Source organism: Mytilus edulis, chromosome 2 (genome assembly GCF_963676685.1).
Source record: "Mytilus edulis chromosome 2, xbMytEdul2.2, whole genome shotgun sequence".
Taxonomy (NCBI): domain Eukaryota; kingdom Metazoa; phylum Mollusca; class Bivalvia; order Mytilida; family Mytilidae; genus Mytilus; species Mytilus edulis.
This window is the reverse complement of record NC_092345.1, coordinates 83,463,748-83,484,568: the sequence shown is the minus strand read 5'-3', so window position 1 is coordinate 83,484,568 and position 20,821 is coordinate 83,463,748. Positions and strand designations below refer to the sequence as shown.

The 20,821-nt window shown below is 32.0% G+C and overlaps 2 protein-coding genes across 2 annotated transcripts in view; both read right to left on the bottom strand.

The window, feature by feature from the left end:
• The window catches only part of LOC139510322 (stimulated by retinoic acid gene 6 protein-like), a 100,727-nt gene extending 87,527 nt beyond the window's left edge, over positions 1-13,200 (bottom strand). The window contains exon 1 of the mRNA XM_071296836.1: positions 13,185-13,200. Coding sequence (XP_071152937.1) covers positions 13,185-13,186 — 2 coding nt within the window. The 5' untranslated portion in view covers positions 13,187-13,200. The remainder of the gene's footprint in view (positions 1-13,184) is intronic.
• A 3,751-nt stretch (positions 13,201-16,951) lies between these two features.
• Positions 16,952-20,821, bottom strand: part of LOC139510324 (stimulated by retinoic acid gene 6 protein-like) — a 58,236-nt gene continuing 54,366 nt past the window's right edge. Inside the window, exons 13-15 of the mRNA XM_071296842.1 lie at positions 19,915-20,046; positions 18,868-19,031; positions 16,952-17,773 (exon numbers count right to left, since the gene is read on the bottom strand). Of these exons, the coding sequence (XP_071152943.1) occupies positions 17,481-17,773; positions 18,868-19,031; positions 19,915-20,046 (589 nt within the window). The 3' untranslated portion in view covers positions 16,952-17,480. The remainder of the gene's footprint in view (positions 17,774-18,867; positions 19,032-19,914; positions 20,047-20,821) is intronic.

Sequence of the window (20,821 nt, the reverse complement as noted above, 5' to 3'; positions counted from 1 at the left end):
TGATCAGAGCAATTACCCTTTAAAGATAATTTTGTATTTGTTTTGCCATTTCCCTGAAAGCTATTAACAGTATTTATCAGGTTAAGGTATATATTCATATAACAAGATAAACAGTATTTCAGTTAATCTATTAGTAAGCTATCAATATTACCCTTACAAATACAATAAATTGTTATCGAGCAATGAATGACCAAAGGACTTTTCTATGCTATGCTGCTATCAAAAGAGCTTATGATCGGGTTTCATCAGTGAATAACAACGAAAATGACGCACTTGACCTATAATGTCATCCCCTTTTAGTGAAAATCATTTATTAGAATATACGTAATTATCGTTAACAAGGTCATCTAAAGTATTACAAATGAATTCCCAGGTAAAATCAAACAGGGAAAGTCAATATCAAACGATGTCAATCAACAAAACGAATGAAAAAGCAACTGTCATATTGCTAATCTTTTGTAAGCGTTTTCAGAACAAATGGTGGTAAACAAAATACATGAAAATTGATAATTTTTTTCATTCAATCAGTATCCTGTTTCTAAAAGTTCGTTTCTTTAAATGTTTATTTGTTGTTTGTTTTTTCGTTGTACTTCTGTGTTCTTTTACTTTTTTGTTTTCCTCTTATAGTTGATGGGTTTCCCCCAGTTTCAGTTTGTAAACTGGATTTGTTTTCTCTCATTGAGTTATGACGTTTGAACAGCGGTATACTACTGTTGCCTTTATTATTACTCATATGAACTGTCGACGTAAATGTTTCCATTTAATGTGTGATTGTTTAATCTACAGTCTACTGATAAAATGTAATACTTATGTGTATATGTCTTAAAACGTTTAGCCTGTCATAAACATGACATAATTCGGGTACAAAATAAACATTGAAGTGTGTATTAAAACTTACTGTTTAAATATTGTACTAGTTATTTCGCTAACCACGCACAATGTAAAACTGATAATTCTAATTTCATTTTCCCAGTTCGGGTTGTCAGTACGTTCTTGTCTTTAAATGGTTGACAATAAACAAAATTGTCATACAAGTATCGTTACAAACAGCATACATTTGTTAACGTAAAAGCATGTATTCAGATAATGGAAAATGTGAAATAACTAGCAACCAAACGACACAAAATCAACAAAGCATATATTTACAATTGATCAGATAATTGTAAGTACCCGAGAGTATCCGTAGCTCTTCGGTACTGACATGGTTAAAATCATACTTGTGTGGAATTAGATTGCTGCTGAATATCCGGGTAATAATTTTTATAACATATTTGTACAGTAGATGAACTTAATAACATAATACGCCAATGTCCATACGTATATCCAAAATGTATATGTTATAGTCACACAATTGAAACTATGTATTGACAACTACAAACCTGCATATACCTGTTTTCCTCTTCAAAACATAAAAACAGTATTTCATTTTTACATTTTACTTGTCAACATAAGTAAGTACACGGTGGGTATGGTTGTCCTGCGAGAGAATGTTCTGTGCTGGTGATTCGGTCCTGACGGGTGCTGGTGATCAATGAAAAAATGTAAACAAAGACGAAAATGATGATTTTTGACGTTTTCACTCATAAAAAATAGAAGAAAACAGTTGAGATTTTTCAATTTTGCTTCTTATGGGTTCATATGTAAAACATTAAAAAGTTGACCCTCTAAACTGTTTCAGTAAGCGTAACACAAAAATGCTCATTTTCAGAAAATCTCGAACTGAAAAAATAAAACAAAAATGCTCATAGAGTCCGCTTTCTATACCGCAATCCACACGACAAAACTATTTTGTGAAAAAACATTGCAATTTATTAAAATTTAGCATTTTGTCAATTTATGCATGTCCTGATACTGTGCTGGTGGGTCCTGTCATTGTGCTGGTGGGTCCTGATACGGTGCTGGTGATTTTGGAAAAGAAGTTGCTAATATTTGAAACAAATGTTACAAAATCAATAAAATTGGGCAGATAATTATTGTCAATAGGATCTATGACTCCTATTTTAGCTCTTGTACTTCCATTTGGCTGTTTAATATGTGTTTTCAAATGATCGTTACTTGTATTACACAATTACATAACAGGGCAACCTCTTTCGTCCAATATCAGATAACAATATATACTATATATCTGAAATAAAAATAGTTTTATTAAGATATTAAATGCCCCTTACATTGATGCTTCAACAATGATCAAAGCCCATGCTGCATAGACATGTTTGTTAGCGCTCCGCATACCCCTCCCCACTTACTCAACCCCCCCCCCCCCCATTTCCTCCTTCATTGTCACAGTGGTGTAGCAACACAACAATTTATCACAAAAATAATAACACAAAGACACACATTATTGAACAACAAATGCTCACAGGTACTGAAAGCTAGTTCAAAGCCGCATTTTCAACTAATAGATAAACCATGTTCTCATATGCAAAAATCCCAATCGTGTCGATTAAAAAAGTCTCAAAACTTAAGTTCACATTTTAATGTTTGATTAAGCAGAACTATAATTAAAAGTGTGCAGTGAATCTTGTGCTCACAATAGTTATTGTCATAATTATGTTTACATAAGACTTATAAAGGAATTAAGAAGGTACCAAGAAATATTTTACAGTTCAATTTAATGATCATGAATGGAAGGAAATGGTACGGAAGTTTACATAGGACAAAAAAAAAATTGATAGTATTTTTTGGCGAAAGACTTAAACGCTTCTTTGCATTATATAGTAAAACTCTTCTTTAAAAACATGCAAAAAATAACTTTGATTGACTTGCTTGCTATGTTTGCTACAAGGATATTTTCAAACAATAGGTAGGCGGAGTTTCAATACATACTGGGATTTGATTGGACAAATACAAACTGACAGGAAATGAAGTTAATGTTTATTGTCCAAACAAATTCTAGTATATAGTAAACATACTACTTACATGTTGTTTACAACCATCCAAACAATCATAGCAAGCAATTTAAAATGTGCAAGGAAGATAGACATTTTGATTTTTTTTTACTCGGTAAGTTTGCCCCAATCGCTTGAACTTTTGCAATATTACAGCCAATTTCATTGAGTGTGTAGACAAAGGGATTACTTTGGTTATCTTGCTTGCTGAACAGAAAAGTCATTGTAAGTTATGTAATAAAATTAACAGTACCAATTTTCTTGCACCAGATGCGCATTTCGACAATACATGTCTCTTCAGTGATGCTCGTGGCCAAAATATTTGAAATCCAAAACTACCCTACTTTAAGAGTAGACTAGTCCGACAAATGACACATCTTTCTGTCTGTAGGACCAGGCTACTTCGAAAGGAGGGTACTTTACCTTACCTAACAATGACCTCACGGTTTAGCTAACAAGCTATTTTGGAATTTTGAAATGAAAAAGCTAAGAAATCTTAGTTTTGTTAGTGTGTAATAGGTTTTCGAAAAAAAATACCTGATAACCCTTCAGACAAAAAAAAATGTTGAAAATATCTTACAGATACAGCAAGTGATTCTTAATAGCTATAAGATACATTTTTCTTTTAAAATACAACTTTTAAATCTTACGGGAAACTATTCCAAGCTTAAAACTTTCACTGTAACCTCGCATTAACTTATCCCCCCTCCCCCCCCCCTTCCCCCGAAAAAAACCCAAAGCCAGCAAACCCGCAATACTATTGTCATTCTTATAGTCCGCACTCAATTGTTCACAAACAAATGTGTTTAAAGCTGCTAAAGACGTATGATTCAAACGCTCAGTTAGTCCTTTGTTCGATATTTTTGCTCTCCATTTTTATGCAAAACCTTTTACATTTTTATTTTATCGGTTATTGTTGAAGGTCGTACGATGATGTATGGTTGTTAACACATACTTTCTTTGGTTTCTTATGGAAATTTTTCCATTGACAACAAACATACCACATCATCTGCATTATATAAGTATTGTATAAATTACAACGTATTTTGGTAATCTTGCAAAATGATCGTAATCCCGAAAATCGTTAACATATTTTCTTATCTTAAAAGGGGCAAGAAGGGTTCCATCAACAGGCCAATAAATAAAATTACAGTTAATTTAAAAAAAAAATAAAAAAAAAATAGGTGTATTTTTTCTCTCATAATAACAGTAAACAGATTCACAACAATGTCAATTTCAAGAAAGTAGACAACAGTTAATTAGTCAATAACAATGCAGCATCAATGATCTTGAATATATGCTTGTTTTAACTAAAATATAAAGGCACAGAACCAGGACATTGGAGCACAGTACCAGGACCGTTTTTCTTATCACCAGCACAGCGTCAGGACAATTCCGTTTAACGAACTTGTACGACTTTTGCAATATAATATTGTTGTAATATACTTTGCATAGTACTTATGACGCATCAGAGAAAAATTAAGCAACAAAACAGTCGTTTTATTGCCGTTCTGATACAATGTAAACAAACCCACCAGCACAGAATCAGGACCCACCAGCACCTGACAGGACCAAATCACCAGCACAGTACGTTCTCTCGCAGGACAACCATACCCACCGTGAAGTAATACACATTAGACAGTGTTTATTTGTTACTTGAATTGTGTCATGTTTATGATAGACTTTAAATTTAAATCTATTCTAAGTATTATTTAAAGACATATTTGAAGAGTATTCTATTAGTATATATCACAGTCACACCTTAACTGACAATATTTACGCGACTTTTCGTAAGTTTCGTACGATTCTGTGATATTGGTCGTGGCATTACAGAGGTAAAACTATATTTTCGCATAAATGTTAATATATAACACTTTATAGATTGTAATGGGTTAATAGAGTTTTTTTTTCTGAATTTACCTTCACCTGACACACTCAAAGGTGAATATTTGAAAGCCAGTGAAGCTTATTTCATAATGCTTGTAATTCAGTGGTTTGGTTGTCTTGCTTGCTTTGCTTGCAAAAAAAAATGCTCAAGCATTATAATTAAGATTGACATTTGCAATCATAAGATAGGCGGGGCTTCAACTTAAATAATTTGAATTTAAATGTTATTAGATAATAAGTATAGCGTATACAAGCTGAAGCCCCTCCTGTCTATTGATTGCAGTTGTCTTAATCTTAATTACAATGATTGGGCAAAATTCAAACAAACAAAGCACAAACAAAGCACGCAAGCCAACCAAACCTCACAACTAAAAGATTAAAATAGCCCTAGTGTATAAGAGCTGAAACAGTTGAAATGCAACATTTGTTATTGCACGTGCTATTTGTGAGAACATTTAAACAACGAATAGAAGATAAACAAACTAATGTCTTGGCTAAACTCGTAATTTCATGCATAAAAAAGAAATTGTATGAATTGAAAGATTCTTTTTGTAATTTAACAGTGCTGTTAACTTTCCAAGCGTCACTTATTACCACGTCATGTTATCTACAGTCCTGTTCAATATATGTTTGTGTTTGCTGTTGTAGTGCAGTGTTTTTGTTGCTCCTTTGTTTTCCTCTTATAGTTTATTGTTTCCCTCGGTTTTATTTTGTCAACCTTTTTTTTTTTTGATTTTCGTATTGCTCTATCGAATAATGACTATTTAATAGCGGTATCCTACTGTTGCCTTTATGAATGAGTATTTTAGACGAAACCCGAGTCTAACGTTTAACATTTCAATCCTGGTATTTATGATGAATTTATTTAACGTGTGCAAAATTTTGGGTCTGAACAACCCAACCTTTATACAATTGAACTGCGGTCAACGCATTTACAACCCAATAGATTAAAAAAAAAGCATTCGATTCTTAAATACACCCGGCTTTCACAAAGATCATGAAAAAAGCATGGCCATAGACCGATGATTGATTGATTGATTGATTAATTGATTGATAAGTGCATGCATTATGTTAAATGCCATTTGACCAATTATTGCAATAGTCGAAGCAACAGACAATAGTTAATTAGAATCTGTTATAGAAATACACGGGTTTAAAAGTCCTTCAATATAACAGGCGTTTTGGTGGGTTAAATATTGTTCTGGTGAGTAAATAAAATTGAGAATGGAAATGGGGAATGTGTCAAAGAGACAACAACCCGACCAAATAAAAAACAACAGCAGAGGGTCACCAACAGGTCTTCAATGTAGCGAGTAAAGCCTCTTCGCACCTGGTTGTTGTTGCTTTTTACGCATCAGACTATCGTGTCATTAATTCCTTAACCAGACTCGAATATGAGATTGGTTTCATCATATTTACACACTTTCATAGTTGTAGACCACAAACGGGTCTCTTTGCATGCTCGATTTCCCTAGTTTTGTCTAATTGCCTCAGACGCATCAAATGTAGGTTTTTTTTCGGAAGGGGGGTTGTCGAAGGATTAAGTATTTTTTTTTCTTCTGGAGACTGGTCAACATCCTGTATGGTTTATTTGATTAGTTGCAAAGCTGTGTGGACGTTTGCCTTGTATCACACTATGTATAAATCGTTAAACCCCATGTTTGTTACTTGACAATAATTGACATAAATCTTTGCTATACGCTCTTCATATTTAAAAAAAATTAATATCCTTTATTCATTTCCTTATGAGGAAAACAACATAGGAACAAAAATAAACATTAATACTTTTTTTCTGAAATGAATAACATGTATTTAGGATGCAAACTTCCATTTTCGAATTGTCCCAAATCTACCTGATAAATACATTATATAAACGTATATAATTTTGGGAACGATGATTAGCTGCTTTCGTGTATATATACTGGATTCTGTAAAACGTATCATTTTTATTTTCCTTAGTCTAAAAAGATACATCAATTGAAACCCCATCCTGTTCACACTATGACCTGTTTATACTGACAAGATTTTCTAAATTCATCCCATGATATTTTGCCATCACCATCAAAATCTGTCTTTCTGATAATGTCTTAAAATAAAAAAATCCGTCCATCGAATCTTACTTCCGTCCAGTGTTTTTTCGAGCTCGTTCTTTGTTATGTATCCATCCTTATTGGCGTCAAACTTTCGAAACATTTCCAAAAGTTCAGCATCACTGTAAAGAGAAATTGTGATCTAAATAAGAAAGGATTTTGAGCATGTTTAAACGAGACAGTTCAATAGTGCCACATTTCAGAAACGACATACGGTCTTAAATAAAATATAGTTTCTGTCAATGTGTCATACATTATGCATGGACGTTGTGTTGTATAAATTATATGACATTATGATTGATGTAAAAATTGATGCAACTTAATGCAACAACTTTGATAAATAAAACTGCAACTTTGTTATTCGTATATAATGAGTAATACATTTAGGTTTTGAAGATTTACTTTGTATTTAGTGACTCGTATATATTAAAGAAAATATGTGATATGTCCTAGGAGTATACTATTTATAAAAATCCATCCATATCAAAATTAAATATAGTTAAGCAATAACGAACACATTTAGATAAAAAGAATATCTTGATATATAAATGAAAGTCGAACTTGCCTTATTGTTCTTGGGTCTCTTTGGTCATTTCAGACATAAATTCATAGATTGTCACTTTTCCGTCAAAATTTGTGCTTACATCAACAAACATTTGCTGAAATGAGAAAAAAGAAAAAAAGATTACAAATTCATTTCATGCAAGAAAAATAGAATTCAAGAGCTGATTGCCGTTAAGGATCATTCAATGCTGATAAACGAAAAAAAGATGCGGAAGATACCAAAGGGGTATTAAAACTTAAAATGCAATGACAAACTGACAACGCTATGGCAAATAACAAAAACACAGCATAGAAAACCATAGCTGATTTCATCAACCATGCACACCAATACAAGAGTTCAAATTATAGACGATATGAAACTAAAGAAATTTTAGAGAGAAAAGACAACTACTAGATGTCAACGCATTTTTGTTCCGCCTAACAGAAATTGCACAGTCGTTCTATATCAGCCATCCGTGATATCGATATCAATCATGGTTTCACAAACTTCATCATCTCTCAACAAAAAATTAACTGTTTAAAATATGTGATTTGGTTTATCAATACCACACACGGTAACAACCATAACCCAAAATAATTGCATAATGGCATTCCTGGTTGACGAGGATTTATATTGAAGAAGCCAATTAAAATCCTTTTTTTTCACATTTATTCATGCAAATGTCAAAACATAACTACATATGGCGTGCAGGATTCACGTTTATTTATCAACCCTAGTTTGCGTTTTAAACTACTGTAGCGCAGTTTAATTTTAATTTACATAGATCTTTATGAACAGTCATTATTATAATCAAATTAATAATTAGTGCCGTTCGCGAGCAATATATATATCGTTTATTAAATGTTCGGTCTATAGAATAAAAGCACTGAAAAAAATCATACGATATGCCAAAGTGGCACAAGTAAAACTAGAGTCGTCTAGAAAAATACACAGTCACATTTAGATAGCTTGTTTCTCCTACATAAATGCGTTTAGAGCAAAAAAAAACACCTAATTTACAGAAAAATATCTTTTGTTTCTACATTTAGAACTTTTCAAACTTTTCAAACAGCTGTTTAATAACAGTGACCTTGACCTATTTCAAGTTATAAATTTGACAGTTTTGTATTCAATTCATTACAAGTAAGATCCAAAGATGTTTTTTTAGATCTTAACTTTAATAATTTGTCTAAAACAAAATGTGTTTTTTACGTGTTTTGGTAGTAAGGTGTTCGTCAATTTCTAGGTAAATATCAAGTTTCTGTTATTGGTTGTGAAAGAGTATATATAAATGATTTGTTCAAAATTTGTGAAACATTAACGACAAAGTTGGTTGAATATAAAGATCTGTGTTAAGCTTTGCTTTACAGAAGTAAAAATTAATGCCAATGGAGAAAAAGGGGGGTTAAAGTTATAAACACAAAACGTCTATTAGAAACGGATAAAACACCCCATCCTACATATACAGATGACTAAATGAGCAACATTTGGCTATAATGTTACAAGTATTCCAAAAATATAATAAAGGAAAGGGGTTATGTACAGCACAGATGTATTTACAAACAATTGTAAAAATAAGGCGTGAGAAACCAAAGGGACATAAAAAAAACTTTAAAAATGAAGACAAGCTGACAACAGCATTGCAAAAACACGAAAAAAAGAACGAATGCAAATAGAAAACTATGATTGAAACTGGTATAACCTACAACGTTCTATGGTTTCGTGTAGTTTAAGCGAACCGACCACTTCAAGGTCAGAGACCATGCGACAGGGCTTTTTGTTGTTGTTTTTTTACAGATCTTTCCCCACTAGATAGATTATTACTATATTTCCCACGATTTCAAAAATTGAGTAGATGTTATATTTATTTTTTAGAAAGGATTATGGACCGTTTAATTTTCATTCGATAGCTTACAATGGTTCATAAGGTACAAACAGAAAAATGAAATAGTATACATCTACATCTTCGTCGTCATCAATGTTTCTAACTGCAACCAGACGTGTATTTATATTTTGACAAATGTCATTTGCCTGACATGGTAGATTTTGAAGAAATTCATACGACATTTGACCTTCGAGATCGAAAAGAACAAGTCATTCGTCTTTTCCCATCCGAACTGAAAAGGAGAATGTAGGATAGTTTTGCTATATGGGAAGATATCAAATTTGTGTTTAAAAAGCAGATTCACAGTTTGACAAGGGAGAAATCTTAAATTGTAAAATTGAGAATTGAAAAGGGGAATGTACCAAAGAGACAACAACCCGCCCATAGAACAGACAATTTTTGCCAATATTACTTTCAATTTGTTTAGGTCACAATTATCTATTTTGAGTTTTGACTTGAGATCATTCAACGTAACAACAAGATCTCGAGGTGCATCTATAGATTCGTCAATGTCACAATTAGAAAGGTTTGACAAATCGGAAACTAAAAAAAAAACAGTGCGCTTATCGATCCCAAACAGGGATGACTTTGTATCGTATCATGTTAAAACATGTGCGGCTAATAGAATGCTACAGATGGAAAACCCGAGACTTTTACATATTTCGTGGACAGGTATATAGCGGCGCAAATCTTGTGTGCAAGTTTAAGTGTCTGTTTGAAACCATAGCTCACGCGTATGCTGCATGTAGGGTAAGTAATGAACGCCTAAAACCAGAACATCTGTATCTCGTGACTTTATTATTATCCCACCCTTGATGTCTTTCACACCGAACTCTTTGTCTACATGAATATATATCATGTAAAATCATGCTGGTATCTACTTTGTCGGGTATACAAAATAATTCTTAAAACCTGAATACTCCTTCTGAGCAGATTAAGGGTCCTTGGAAGTGCTAACTAGATAAATGACTTCCTAGTGTATCATAGTAACTGTTGATATACCATGATGGTGAACAATCGATTCGTCAAGAAATCTGATTAAGGGCTGCTGGTTCTCACAGATACTTTTTCCAGTCAGGAATTTGACGACCTTCTATATATGACCTGAAACACTTTTACAGACGAAAAAGAACTTGATTTAGCTTTAAAGTAACTGCAGTTTTGTCTGCTAGTGTAAGATTTATAGCAAGAATGGTGGTACAATATTTTGTAATCATCAGTACGAAGATGGTCTAGGTCTGAAGCATCATGCAATATACTAAAATGTACATGATCTTTCCGTGCTCAAAGAGCCTCGATAACACATTTGTTTGTACTAATTCCTCGCATATTAATAAGTAATTCAGTAGAAGATTCCTAACATATAACACACTTATTTCATTGCTACTTCGTTTAGGGCTTGATGGACATAGTTTAACAGGACTGTGAATGTGTGCCATATTCCGGGTCTGAAACGTGACCGAAGGATTTGATTTATATATTACAACAAAACTATCAATTCAAAAAAACTAATTAAAGTTATATAAACCAACAAAAAATATTTCCTAAAACAAACCACCGATATTCAAATTAACTAAGGTATTCGAAACATACAAATCGACCATACAACATTCAAAAAAGAGAAAAAGTTAGTGACAATTGTCCTAGTTAATGACCTGATAGTGTAAGCTTCAAAATGATTAACGGCAATAGAAAAGGAGTGTTTGAATCAAGGCAGAATTATCACTTAATTTTTGTTTTAAATTGCTATTTTTTTCTCACCGATTAACATTACACGAAAGATATTCAGCACACATATGAACCATGTCTTATTGATATCATCTGAATCGTATCATGTTAAAACATGTGCGGCTAGTAGAATGCTACAGATGGAAAACCCGAGACTTTTACATATTTCGTGGACAGGTATATAGCGGCGCAAATCTTGTGTGCAAGTTTAAGTGTCTGTTTGAAACCATAGCTCACGCGTATGCTGCATGTAGGGTAAGTAATGAACGCCTAAAACCAGAACATCTGTATCTCGTGACTTTATTATTATCCCACCCTTGATGTCTTTCACACCGAACTCTTTGTCTACATGAATATATATCATGTAAAATCATGCTGGTATCTACTTTGTCGGGTATACAAAATAATTCTTAAAACCTGAATACTCCTTCTGAGCAGATTAAGGGTCCTTGGAAGTGCTAACTAGATAAATGACTTCCTAGTGTATCATAGTAACTGTTGATATACCATGATGGTGAACAATCGATTCGTCAAGAAATCTGATTAAGGGCTGCTGGTTCTCACAGATACTTTTTTCCAGTCAGGAATTTGACGACCTTCTATATATGACCTGAAACACTTTTACAGACGAAAAAGAACTTGATTTAGCTTTAAAGTAACTGCAGTTTTGTCTGCTAGTGTAAGATTTATAGCAAGAATGGTGGTACAATATTTTGTAATCATCAGTACGAAGATGGTCTAGGTCTGAAGCATCATGCAATATACTAAAATGTACATGATCTTTCCGTGCTCAAAGAGCCTCGATAACACCTTTGTTTGTACTAATTCCTCGCATATTAATAAGTAATTCAGTAGAAGATTCCTAACATATAACACACTTATTTCATTGCTACTTCGTTTAGGGCTTGATGGACATAGTTTAACAGGACTGTGAATGTGTGCCATATTCCGGGTCTGAAACGTGACCGAAGGATTTGATTTATATATTACAACAAAACTATCAATTCAAAAAAACTAATTAAAGTTATATAAACCAACAAAAAATATTTCCTAAAACAAACCACCGATATTCAAATTAACTAAGGTATTCGAAACATACAAATCGACCATACAACATTCAAAAAAGAGAAAAAGTTAGTGACAATTGTCCTAGTTAATGACCTGATAGTGTAAGCTTCAAAATGATTAACGGCATGAGAAAAGGAGTGTTTGAATCAAGGCAGAATTATCACTTAATTTTTGTTTTAAATTGCTATTTTTTTCTCACCGATTAACATTACACGAAAGATATTCAGCACACATATGAACCATGTCTTATTGATATCATCTGAATAAAAATCCCGTAAACGCAACACGCAATAAAATTTCTTTCGTTCAAAATGTGGTAAATTTCAGCTAAAAAAATAGTCTTACTAAAATCATGAAATGCTTATTCTTAAATTATATAAATCTTTTAAGCTTTCGTTATATGATAAATTTAATTTTTAAGCTAAATGATAAGTATCATTCGCACAAGGTTTTTATAAACCATGTGTCTACAACCCTGAGGTAGAAATGAACTAAACAATTGATAAACTCGGTATGAAGTATATAAACTAGAAAATGTATTTTTCAGTTCAAATAATATGTAAGTTTGTAGAGACAATCAGTGTACCGCCATCAGGGAAAGTTCAATTGTATTGTTTTTTCTCTTTAAAAGCAATTATTCAATTAGTAAAATTTTAGGACAACGGATATGTTCTGCTTTTCCTAATTGCAATTCCATCCTCTATGCTTCGAGTGTTACACAACTTGATATATACCTGGCCACGAGCACTACAAAAACACTTGTTTGGCTGAAACGTCTTATTTTGTTGAAGCACCTGGGTTCTTTCGCGGTTTAAGTTGGTGTCGAATTTCTGTATCTTTGGTTTCTATAGAATTTTTTCTCGATTGTCTTTTCGTCATTTCGTCGTTTTTTCTCTTTAAACCATGTGGTCGTCTGTTTTTCTTTGACTTCAATTTTTTGAATTTCTCTCTTTTTTGTATATTCTTTTTTTAATTTTTTCAAATAAAAACTTATGCATTAGCCAGTGAAAATTAAATTTAAAACGCATCATTTTAAATATTATACAGTATGCAGACTGCCATTGATATTTCTTGTATATACTTACCATGCTTACATGTCTGCTTCTTTTTTTATTAAAGAAATAATGAAAATAAAATGATCATAGTGAAATAAACATGAAGGAATGGGTCAGTCAGTAGTGTTATAAATTTTTCAGATCATTTAACAATCAACTTCTGTAAAACTTGTTATAATGAATATCATTGTTTTTTTTAATATAGAAAATAGAGACAAAGAACTAAGACATGTAAGACTCAACCATGTACATAACATATTTTATCGTAAAAGCTCTTATTACATGTAAGGCCATTTTAATCAAAGATTGTAATTATTATTCAATGAGATCTAGTGAATACTTGTCGGCATAGTAACAGAAAATGCTATATACAATAAATAACGCTGTCTCTCATTTAATATATCGTAACAAATAATATTACAGTAGTATGTATATATCAATTTAAATTAATCTGAGGTTATAATTTGTTAAAACGAATTATGTTTCTTTATATGATTTGATCAGTGGAAGTTTTTAATGTAAAAATACGAGATTCTCATTTAAAAATGGTTAATGGTCAATAATATACAACAATACATAAAAAAAAATTCATAATACATACCAGGATCAAAATTTAAAGAAAAAAAAACCAGCAGTTTTTTAATGTAGGACTATTAAAAATCTTGTTAGATTTGAACTTACCTGGTGATGTCGTCCTTATGTTGATACGGTCGCTACGTTTGAAACGACTATAAATGTCTTAATATCTGACACAGATACAGATATTTTATCCGATTGGATGAAATGTCATATGAAAGTAAAACATGCACTTATATTATAAAAGAGCAATAAATGCATTGGTTGTAAATGACTTGTTTAACTGTCACAATCTACCTTGCAAAGTTTACGTCTTCTTGAAAAATCCAATTCAACCATATTTCTTTACAATTTATCCCATTATTATCATGCATTATTAGTTCATTATCACTGAACTAGTATATATTTGTTTTTGGGCCATCTGAAGGACGCCTCCGGGTGCGGGAATTTCTCGCTACATAGAAGACCTGTTGGTGACCTTCTGCTGTTGTTTTTTCTATGGTTGGGTTGTTGTCTCTTTGACACATTCCCCATTTCCATTCTCAATTTTATGTAACTAAATTCCAAGATTCTTAGGAACTGATAATAACAATATTAAGCTTAAATCGTTTAACTGTAATAGTAAAGATTATTATGTTATACCTATATAAAATGGTAGTCAAACACGTTAGTTTTCGATATTTGCCTACTTATATATAAATATATTTTAAAATGATCGATAAAATACAAAACTCGTATTGTCACATACGTCGCATAGTAAAAAGCTGTTAAATTTAGTTATAAATCTTCAATTGTTTGTTTTGTTCTTACATTGATGATTTCGACAATAAAACAGAAATAGTCTATTCTTAATATCATATCACTCAAAATGTAAATGTTCATCAAGATAGAGAGGAAGATGGAAAAGGAGATTAAACAAAATACCGGTGACGACTACACTCCACGACCATTATGTATTATAATAAGTATTACATTGCTTTTCATACATCATTAACACAAATAAATCGACCTATATAAATTGTGAACTTTCCATTTCTGTGAGCAATATTCCAACATCTTCTGCATAAGGAGTATATATACCAATAGATACGATATTCCCGGACTTTGGTTTCCTATCATGATTTCCTTGATAGAGGATTGCTGCTCACTGAGAAGGTATTAAACCAAGAGTTCCAAATGGTGAAGTTGAAATCATCTCTTCGTAAATTTTACGGACGCCAGCACGAGTTGATTGACCGTTATTGAATAACCGTTTCACATATGATATCGGATATGTTCCTTATCTCGTAACTACAAAACCCTTCACTTTTCACGAATTAGACCTACCGAATTGGACTATTAACCGGATTTGTTATAAAAGAAGCTACTCGACGGGTGCCACATGGGGAACAGGATCTGCTTACCCTTCTGGAGCACCTGCGATCACCCCCATTTTTTAGTGGGGTTCGTGTTGCCTAGTCTTTAGTTTTCTATGTTGTTTCTTCTGTTCTATAATTTTTCTGTTTGACTTTTTATTTTTAGCCCCGGCGTTGTCAGTTTATTTTCAATCTATGAGTTTGACTATCCTTCTGGTATCTATCGTCCCTATTTTGTTCTTCCAACTAAGAAAATAAACCAACATGGCTGCTACTTGTCAGTCAAAAACTTAGTCTATTGAACAAGGTGTAGTCGAAAAATAAAGATTTTATGGTGATACTAATTTCTATGCTTCCCTAAAACAAGGAGATATGTTGGATTGTTAATATTCATATACAAAGATTGGATTGAATTTCATTTGAAATTTTGACGTTTCAAACATTATATTCCATGCAAATTATTGAAAACAATATTACAATTTTCTTACTTCAATTTTGACTCCAATTCGTGCTATTCATAGACATAATTATCAATTTGTTGAACCAGAATGATTTAACAGCTGGCGGATGTTTCGTTAACGATTTATATGCCAATAATCAACACACCAATGTCGACATGAACTATTATTAATGCAACTATTTTTTATATTCATTAACTACTCGACAAATGTTGCATCCCTTCCAAAAACTTAGTTTATTCGAAAACCATCGGTTTGTTCCGAGCGCAGCCGACAAGTCTTGTGCAGGAGAAACGCGTGACTTACTTTTTGAATAGTGAGCATGGTACCTTTGATAACTTTTGACCTCTGCATTGGGTAATGCATCTGCTGGTCGACTTTTCGTCCCGAGTGTATCAAAAGTACAGTATTAAAACATGAAATAGCTGACAGGATTTTTTTAAGGGATGTTTTCTGTAAATTGACTATAAATTTAGACAAAAATATCAATCTATAACTATAGCGGGTAATTATTATGGCATCAGATATCACAAAAATAATATTTTTTCCTGAATGCTGAGTGTGAATTCGCAGTGCTATAATGCATGTGTCAGTACATCCAACATTCATGCATTTAGATATGATGTTTTATTATTAATTCTGATCAGACATTGTTTTATGTTTTATCGTTTGTAGTAATTCTATTTGTTATTTTATATTCGTTTGTTACAGTAAAGATAATAGATCACCAAGTTCATTTATATGATTTAATTTAAAGCAACTAAAAGCATAGAATGTATTTGTTTTACACAGTTTGAAGAAAAACCGACATAGTTTGATGATACAATGATTACACAATTACAAACGCAATTCTTTTGTTGTGTTTAAATACATTAAAACCCATAATTACAAACCTAATCTCGATTTATATCCAATTTTTAGAAATTTACCAGTGACGTCACTTGTTGCGGCGTTGATATATATTGGTATAACGCACCGTTCGAAATTCTATTGATATGCTGTTTCTGTTAACTGCCCTAAATTAGTTTTAGTTATTCGTTGTTATTCTGTGGTTAACATCTCGAAATGTTCTGTTATATTACTTATTTAACATTACCATAAGGCACAAGGGTTGGCTAGCGAGTTAACGGGGTTCAGTCCACCATGGTTTTTAAAAATGTCTTGCACCAAGTCAGGAATATGGCAGTTGATATCTAATTGTTCGTTTTTATGTATGTTGCATTGTCGTTTTTTTTTGGTTGCACTTCAGTTTTTCTGTTGTTGTGGGTTTTTTTTGTTATAGTTGATGTATTTCTCTCGGTTTACGTTTATAACCAGGAGTTGTTTTCTCTCAATCGATTAATGCATTTTTAACTGCGCTAAACTACTGTGCCTTTATTTTTTACATACCATATTTTTTTTTATATCTTAACTACACTACAAATAATATGAATTTTTATTTTCATAAATGAAATCGTGATAACATAGTTCTTTTTTAAATATCTTGATGTGTCAATTTGGTTTGTGCAATATGTTAACGTTAAACTATAATGAAATTTAAACTTTATAACCGAAGGAAACACGTCCACTGTAGATATTGATTGAACAAAAAAAATATACTTTAGATTTTTTCTAAATATATCATAGCTAGTGTCCCGTTAAACTTGGTTTTATACTTCCATATATAACTCTCACATAATTATCAAAAGCTTTAGAACCAACAGATTATCCGATACATAGACCTATATAACATACTATATCAATACCTGGAAGTAGATATGATATAAAAATATATATGAATAATAAAAACCCCGTTTCCTTAATCAAATTATAACTGTATCTCTCAATTTTCGTACACGTTATCAACTTCTTTGTAAGTATTGCTAATAATCCTTGAAATAACGACCATTTCCAAAATACAACAATTCCACTCCTTGATGAATCATTTCATCAACACGGTCTTCCAACTACATAGCGATTTCGACGTGTTCGATTGAACATTCCGATTTTCGATCCACATAACTACGTCTGACCGATGGATTGTTAATAAGTGTGTATAGCTTAGCCCATTTACGGCAGATACGTCTGTATTTTTGACTGATTGATTCGACATTCCCTTGTATATTATTGGCAGGTGCTAGTAAAACGTTAGCACAACCCTTTTCTCTGTTGCTAACTAATAATTCGTTACAAAACACGGACGCTACTGGATTTCTGTGATGAACTTCTAACATTAACATACCAAGATAAGTCGAATAACCTGAAAATAGTAATGTTGATTATAAAAGTTCATTATAATACATGTAATGATCGCTAATCAATCATTTGAACACCGACTATAATAATACTATGATGCACAGTCCTATATGCCTTCTTTAAAGACATAAATATAAGATAGACTTCAATATTGAAATTGTATTATGCAACGATTTGTCTTATTCAAAATCTTATTTTAAACATTGCAGGGGGGAAATCCACTGATCATACATACTGATAAGTTGTGGTTATTTTTCACTGATTTCCATAAAAAAATCAAGTCATCTAACAAGTTCTTGTACTAAGACCAAATTTCATGTTGCTCATGTAAATACATATTTTGTTATAAATCACTGTTTTTGGTTTAGGGGTCACTTGAAGCCCGCCTCCGGGTGCGGCATTTTCTCGCTGTATTGAAGACCCATGTGTGGCCTTCTGCTGTTTTCTGCTCTTCGGAATATGAATAAGAATCATATCAAATACATTGCTAATTTACTTTTTTTGTAAAATATGACCTCAAAGGACGTTCTAAATCAACATGAATTTCAAAAAGACTACAACTTTACGTCTAACATAATTTTAGTTTTGATATATCTTCTTACGTGTTTGATATGGTCTTCGGCTTAATCATATTGTTTTTAGAACCTTGAAGTACACACATGACACTGTGGTAGTGTGAAATTAAGTATATTGAAAGATTGTTTAACAAGTAATATGTAATAAATTCATGGGGAATTATTCATTATTTCCGCAGCTCTTTCATTACTTTTTTCCATACCTAAACTTTCAACTGATACTGTTGGTATTTTCACTTGTTATTCTTTTAGTTATTACGAGTATTGTCAAATGAATGAAGTGACCGGTTTTTGCCAGCTGAAATTGCTTTTTGTAACGTTTATCAAAGATAAAATAGTGTTGGTTTTTTTAAATTTCCGTTGGTACATACTTTGTTGTATTGTCTTGTTTAAATTTAAGTTTGTGGTTTATGTCCTTATTGATCTCATTAAGATGAATTTCGATCTTTACGCAGTATGAGCTCATAAACATTGTCGAAGAACCCCTCGAAATATGATTTTAATATTTATTAATAAAAATTACCTTTGTCATACTTTTCAAATCCCATCGGAAGCATACACCTATCTAACCTGGCAAGGGAAATTAAACCAATAGCGAGACCAATCATAATCCGATTAAGACAGCCAACAACTCCAATGATGACGTGGAAGAAGAACATAAAGAAGGACAATATGTTGAACACTTTTCTAAAAAAAATAACAAAAGTTATAATTTAATAGTGTCACAATGCATATCATTAAAACAGCCATATCAATTTCGTCAACATGTAAAGACAGGTTAAATAATAGAACAATTCAGCATGCCTGGTGTTATTTATATAAAAATTGTAAGACAAAATATTTTTATAAGATGTAATACCAGGAGTTCCAGATCTCCTAAACTTAATCAATATAACCTTTTGTATTTGTCCAAAATAGTGAAATTATGTTCGTGAAAATGAAAATATGATATGTTTCAATTATGAACACAAAAAGTATACACGAATGGCAATGTTGCAAACTTTTTTTTTTATATTACAATGCGCTGATTTAAAATAACAATAAATGTATATTTAAAAAAAATGTAAAAAAACAAAAAATCTATAAGCCAATTTACTCGGTTTATGTAAATCTTTTCCTGTGTCCACTCAAACACACGGCTTAATTATACTTCAGTATGTCGAAATTTCGTCTTATATGTAACAGTAATATATCCGTATCCTTATCCTGCATATAAGTCAAAACTGAGAGGAATCATATGGCCCCGTTTACACTTGAACGAAATTCAACCGATCTTTATTTGAATCGATTTTAAAATACCAGTTGGTAACTCATGACAATAATAAAGATAAGGACACTGTAAGTTTTCTGTAATAAAAAAGATGTGTTCTCCTTAAAAATGTCAATCCTTGATATTGATTTGATTGATTTTTGATTTCGTCGTCATCTGTGAATCAAATGTTCGTTAACAGTCAACCTACTCGAGATGACATCCGTAAAAAAGTAGATATCCCAACGACGCCTAAACCATAAACAAAATGTGACACATTTATTTCAGTTACGAATATATTAAACAAAATCATAAACTTACATATTATCCAATGCAAGCGCTTTCTGAGTCTTTAACCCTTTAGGCATCATGACAGAAAAATCCTGTAGAAAGAATCTTCTTGATAAGAAGATTTGCAGTTTCATAAAGCCGAAATTCATTAGCATCAATGGTCTGAAAATGACAAGGATAAAAAGTATGAACAAAAGGAGAATTGAAGGTATACAACGACACTGAAACAAACCAACACGAAACACAAAAAAATACCAGTATTAGAGATATGTTTACTTTTTTCTGGGATAGTTAGTTCATTATAAAATTAAGTCCTAGTAACTTGTAAAGAAATTGTGTTATCCTCGGTTGGAAGAGGTTTTGGACCATACATTCCGTTTATCGATTGGAACATACAAGGTATACTAACATATTTAGCAAAAAGTAAAAACTGCGAAATCGTCACGTTGTCATAATCGTTCTCGATAACATTAGATAGTTTTATTGGGGCATTCTAATTAAAAAAATATGGATCCATTTGTTTATCGTTTTCTGTTTTATAAGGTCTTTCGTTGCTTGTCAATTAAATGATTATACTTTAATCAGGTTATTTCCTATTGTATTTTATTCTAATAATACTTTTTATAAAATTTTATCTCAAATAAATATTGCCAAAGCATTAAAAAACAAGAATGTGTCCAAAGTACAGGGATGCCCCACTCGCACTATTATTTTCTATGTTCAATGGACCGTAAAATTGGGTAAAAAATAAAATTAGGCTTTAAAATTAGAAAGATCATATCATAAGGAACATGCGTTCTAAGTTTCAAGTTGATTGGACCTCAACTTCATCAAAAACTACCTTGACCAAAAACTTTAACCTGAAGCGGGACAGACGGACGAACAGACGCACAGACCAGAAAACATAATGCCCCTCTACTATCGTAGGTGGGGCATA